The sequence below is a fragment of the Pyrgilauda ruficollis genome, unplaced genomic scaffold, assembly GCF_017590135.1.
Source record: "Pyrgilauda ruficollis isolate IOZ18807 unplaced genomic scaffold, ASM1759013v1 scaffold15, whole genome shotgun sequence".
Lineage (NCBI taxonomy): Eukaryota > Metazoa > Chordata > Aves > Passeriformes > Passeridae > Pyrgilauda > Pyrgilauda ruficollis.
Genome location: NW_024513654.1, coordinates 2,578,098 through 2,584,097, shown reverse-complemented (window position 1 = coordinate 2,584,097; position 6,000 = coordinate 2,578,098). Strand labels below are relative to the sequence as shown.

Sequence of the window (6,000 nt, the reverse complement as noted above, 5' to 3'; positions counted from 1 at the left end):
TGGAACAGCTGTGCTCCCTTTTAGGCCTTTTTTGATTACTTGAAAGTTGCCTTAAAATTTCAATTGAAACATAAATGATCTTTCTTTATACAAAGACCCAAATATAAGAAAAATACCTCCAGGTAATTGAGATAACAGTTAATTTTATGGCTTATCTAGAAGTCAAAGGCATTCAAGATCCAATTAGGATGATGAGCAAGAGACTCCTTTGTCACTCCGTGTTTCTGTGGAGGAGCTGGTCCAGTAATTGCTAGAAAAAAAAAAAATGCAAAAGTGCTTTAAAATACTGTTAAAATCCATGAGGTGATAGAAATGTTTAGTGATACAGGAGGTGAGGTGGAGTTGGCATCCCAGACTTCAAATTTACTGGCTGCATTTGCTCCAGAACTAACAGGAAATCCTCACCTTTTTAAACATCTCCACACGCAGCCTGTTACTCTGGATGATGATCCTCTTCTGCTTCTCTTCTTGTTTCTTTCTAACCTCAGGTAAATTGTCATAAATCCTGTCAGGAATTCAGAAAACAGAGCTCATGTCATCCCTGGAGCTCACAAATAATTAATTTTTCCTGTAGAGGATGTTTGCCTTCTGTGCAATACTTGTAATGGGCATCTCTAAGTATTTAAATTTGATTTATGGCATGGGAGTGATAAATTATTAACAGTCATGGTTTGATACGAAATCTGGCTGGTTTCAAATCTTGCTGAAAATTCTGATTTTGGAGTAAAAAAAATTAAGAAAGAGATGGGATCAGGTGATTTCAATGCAGTAGCTTCTAATGAGCTCAGTGAAGTTGGTTCCAATTTCTAGCAACAAAATTCAAACCAAAATCTGGGTTGAACATGTTGGTTTTTTTGCTTTTTTTTTCATTTATGCCACACAATTAGTATCAAGCAATCATTTTCAAGTAATTTTCTAAAATATAAGAAAACCATCATTATAAGTCTGCAAACTGTTTACATTTTTTTCACTGTCATTAGGAACACATTTTACCAAGGACAACACCATCTTTCCATTCTAAAAATAACAGGAGTCACCATTAAAAAAGGTGACTCCTGATCTTTTCCCATTAAAATCAGTGATAAAATTCCCAGGATTTGGAAGAGAAAGCTGGACAGTCCTGGTTTTTGATTGATGCCTTGTGCAGGCTGCCCTAGAGCAGAGGCTGGACAGAGCTAAAGAATAAAGCAGGGATTGATTCCAAGGATCTCCTCCATGGATCCACCTCGGGCAGCACAAGAGCCCAGCCAGGGCTGCACCCAAGATGAACCCAAATGGTCCCAAAATGCACGAGCGCTCACGGGGTCTCTCCCTGGGATCAGCTCTGCTCCATGTGCACATTGCAGTTCAGTGTCCAATTCCAGCTCAGCCCCTGCACTCCCATCCTGCTTGTTTTTCTCTCTGCAGCCCACGGGGTTTGTGCTCCTGGGCTGAGATTTGGATCATTTGTCCTTGGTGCCCAGCTGGAGCAGGAATTGTTTTGTCTCCCTGCTCTGTGCACAGAGCTCACCATCCCCTGATGTGAACCCAGACCCACACACTAAAGCAGCTCAGAATGTGGAAAATAGAAAAGCTAAACCTGAGGCATCAGCATGAGCACAAAGCCTGTTTAGTTCTGGGTTCTCCTCATAATATTTTGCAATTCCACGTTCTTGCAGCAGCCTGTTTTGGCTGGGGATTGTATTTTGGAGAAGAGAAATGGGACACATCTGAAAGCAGAGATTAATTCCCCACGGTGGCTTTTGCAGCTTCCCTTGCATGAAGTGCAATGCAGTTGAAGATCAGATACCACATTCCTCATAATTTGCTGTCATTCCCATCCTCCGTGCCATAATCAGGGGGAAGAAAAATCCGAAGTGACCTTACAACATTTTTGGGTGTTCAATATGAGGGACATGCTGAGGGTTTGGTTTTCATGCCATGGGTGCCCCATGGTGTTGAAAGGACAGGGCTGCCCAAATCTAAGCTGATAGAGCAGAAAAAAAAAATCCATGGACAAACTCCAAAGCAGAGGAATTTGTACCTTTTAGATCTCATGTGCATCTCCTTCTCAGGAATGACTCTCTCCTTTGGTTTGAAGAGGTTATCTGGCAGAGAGAAAATAAAGTCAGTACTGGAGGGATCTGCTTTTACTGAAATCACACATGTCATATTCCACGGAGCCACAATCTGCCATTTCTGGTTAAAGTTTTGATGGCTTAAGGCCAGATCCAAATCTCCAGATCTCGTTCCTGCAGGCAGTTGCACCCTGGCTGCTCCTCAGTGTGTCAGGAACCTGCCCTGGTAGAGCCATTTCTGATTCAATTTACACCTGTTTTCCAGAGCTGTGGATAATTATCTGAGCTTTAGAAGGAGGAAAATCACATTACTCCTTCCTGATCAAGTATGAAGAGATCTATGATAATTCCAATCATCATTTCCCTGGGTACAGGAAAATAATTTCTGAACTAAGCAGTTGGTGGTTCTCAGGAAAAGGTGATTTTAACACCTTCCTTGCAAAAATGAGTCCTGAATGGGAAGGGTATTGGTACAAGGTGGGAAACCACGAAATACATGAGATTACTGTTGTATCTCTGTGTAAAATTCATGGAATCACAAAATGGTTTGGGTTGGGAGGGACCATGAAGCTCATCCCATACCCACCCCTGCCATGGCAGGGACACCTTCCCCTGCCCCAGGTGCTCCCAGCCCCAATGTCCAACCTGGCCTTGGGCACTGCCAGGGATCCAGGGGCAGCCACAGCTGCTCTGGGAATTCCATCCCAGCCAGGAATTCCTTCCCAAGATCCCATCCATCCCTGCCCTCTGGCAGTGGGAGCCATTCCCTGTGTCTGTCCCTCCATCCCTTATCCCCAGTCCCTCTCCAGCTCTCCTGGAGCCCCTTCAGGCCCTGGCAGGGCTCTGAGCTCTCCCTGGAGCCTTCTCCAGGCTGAACAATCCCAAGTCTCTCAGCCATTCCTCATGTTCCATCCTTCCAATCAAAAACTGAAGGGAGCATTGCAGTGGTTTCAGTTCTGAACTGGTGCAGTCTCCGACGCACAAACTCAGAAAGGAGAGAGGCTCTGAAGCCTCCTCTGCCTCAGGACTGCCTTTCCCCCCTCAGCAGTTGTCTACATTTAATCATCCTTGTTAAATCTTCAGTACACACGAGCCACATGCTCGATTTGCTAGGAAAACATAATTTGTCTTTTATTTATTAGTGTTCTAACGCTCATTTGCATGTTGATTCACTTAAAAGGAATAAACACTTGGATGCTACTCCTACTGTCCAAATAACTCTGAAAGTGCAGGGAGCAGCTTGTCTGTGACCCAGGGACACCTTCTATTCCTAGGTTGCTCCAAGGCTTTGAACTCCTCCAGGGATGGGACATGGTGACACATGAACATTCCAGACCTTTGTGTAGCCACCAGAACAGGAAAAACCCATCCAGGCATTTGCAGACCCACTTCCTATTCCATACACAGCATGATAAAATGTATTTTTCCTGCAAGTCCCTAAGTCCCAAGTCCCTAAGTCAGGGTGGCCTCTATTTTCAATTTCTGGGAAGCACCACAGAAGTTGGGAGCTGTGCTGGTGCTGTTGCTCCAGAATAATCCCCTCCTGCTGGCACAGAAGGGCATCAGACCCATCCCTGCTCTGGAACAAGATATGTGGCTGTGCAGGGCTTTAAAGGGATGGACTCAAAAGAGACTCTGGGGAAAACCGTCCAAGAAAATAATAAATCCACTTCCTCATGGAGCCACGAGGTTAATTCTCAAGGCCAAACATTCCTGCAGCACTTCCCAGCTTGCTATTTACCAGAAGAAAAATCACATGCAAACATCGAGGCTAATCCTTGATGGATTGTAGGATTAGGATTCAAAAGTTAAATGAGAAATAAATTTTTAAAAACGCTAGAAACGAGAAAATAAAAGTCATGAGTGCATTTAAATAGGTCTTAATTCTTGACACTGAGAAGAATGAGCATTTCAAAGGGGAAGAACAGCAAACACTCAGAGCTGAAATAAGCTTGAGCTCATCCTGGAGACCTGGCTTAAAGCTCCTTCCTACCACACAAAGATCAAATGGGCCATGAGGCAGACAATTCCCTAAGCTGACAGGCCTCTAAATTGTGGTCTAGCTGCTCCTTATCAGATTTCATAGCCTTGGATGACTTTTGGAGAAGGGATTTCAGAGCAGACCTTCAGCATTGCCAGGGATGCACCACAGTTAAATAAAGCTTCAGACAGAGAGGACTGAGAGTCACCTCCTTGGTGTTTTATTCCCACCTTTGAAACTCCTGACTTTCTGGCACTTACAACTGGTCTCACATCTCCACTAAAGCAAGCTGTAAATGAATGCAAACAGGTCGTCCCTGTAATATATTTTAATTAATGCTAAACTGCACCTCCAAGAGGATGAGTAACTCTCCTGCTTGGGAAATCAGTAAATATTTAGACAGAGAACAGATAAAATTATTCTGTTGGAACCAGCCCCTGACTTCCTATTTACCACTAAATCACTGGAGCACTTAAAAGAGGAAAACAGTGGCAAAATTTATCAAAGTATACACAATACAGATACATTTTCTTCTTCTAACATGAATGTGAATTCTCAAATTTTGGTAGGAGCTAAAATGTGCCTTTGAGGATGTGTGAAAAGCAAAGCACTGCTGGTGGTGGATTTCTAATTTAACTGCTCTTTTACTGAACTGAAAAAATAATTCACCAAAAACCCATTTGCCCAGAGAAATCCTAAGACACAGAACACTTTTTTAAACACTGGGGGTTTTTACACCAGCAGTCCCCTAAAAAAACACATTAGCCTTGAACCTAAGATAGATGTGGATGTGATGTTGAGCTCCACGTGCCCGTGGGGCTTTCCTGGGAATCCATCCAGGGTGTGTAAAGCAGTGCCTACAGCCAGGGGTGCTGCCCAAACTTTGCACATCCCAGTGGCTTCCTGCACTGAACTGCTCCAGCTGCAGGCAGCACATGAGGTTTTGGTGTTATTTACACAAAATGCAACAAGCCCTGAGTCACAGGGTTCAGGGTAAGGCTGCCTGGGCTCCTGCTCACCCCAGAGAATTCCTGAAGCTCACAAATGCTCCTTGCCCCAAGAGCAGCCACAGGAAGGTGGTTCCCAGGTTTTCCAGCTGTTCAGGGCTCTCCTGCTACTACTGAGACTTCTGACCCTCCTCAATATTTCAGTTTTTTCTGGAAAACATTACTAATACCTCTAAAAGGCTGTAAAGTTGAGAGGCTTATGCAAACATTTTCATATTAGAATAATTTTGGGGATGTTGTTGGAGATTTCAGTCCTCTCTATCCAAATGGTACTTATATATTTATGGATTTTATATAAAAAAAAAAAAAATACTAGCATATCACCTGGCCTTCCTAAATCTTTCCAATATCATTAGAGCATATAATCCTAAAAATCCTAATCTTTTTTTTTTTTCCCCAAAATTAGCAGCTTTTGAAGAAGGAGTGGCAGAGTTAATATGAGTTTAATAATATCTTCAAAGCAGATCATTCCTCTTCCTAATTCCATTACCTGATTGCAGCTTAGACTTCATTCAGAGCTGCCAGCCAAAAAAAGCCAAAAGAATGGGTGGCACTATTAAAAGTTTGAATGGGGAAAAGAGAACTGGGAAATGACCCAAAATAAATGACCCAAATAAAGTCACAGCTGAGCACCAATGTGAATGTCACAGGAATACACCTGAGAGGCTGCAGGATTATTGCAAATTCTCTGATTGCCACCTTCTCCTTCCTCACTCCAAATAAAACCCCTCCTGGCACAGGGCTGCAGGAGAAAGCCACCCCTGGAAAACCCAAACAAACAGCAATCCAAAAAAAAACTTTTGGGGAAGGTTTAGAAGCATGACTGAGGGGATAAAAATTGTTTCCAAGATATCGTTAAAGATTGAGGGTTTGGGTGCAAACCCAGGGGTAACCTTCAATCCTATGTCCAATCCCAAAGAAGAACCAACCCCACAAAGGACAGGAAAAGGGAATG

The 6,000-nt window shown here is 43.2% G+C and overlaps 1 protein-coding gene across 1 annotated transcript in view; it reads right to left on the bottom strand.

Moving 5' to 3' along the window:
* Positions 1-211: 211 nt before the first annotated feature.
* CUNH10orf90 (chromosome unknown C10orf90 homolog) overlaps positions 212-6,000 on the bottom strand; it is a 54,998-nt gene continuing 49,209 nt past the window's right edge. The window contains exons 7-9 of the mRNA XM_041461124.1: positions 2,024-2,087; positions 406-505; positions 212-250 (exon numbers count right to left, since the gene is read on the bottom strand). Of these exons, the coding sequence (XP_041317058.1) occupies positions 212-250; positions 406-505; positions 2,024-2,087 (203 nt within the window). The remainder of the gene's footprint in view (positions 251-405; positions 506-2,023; positions 2,088-6,000) is intronic.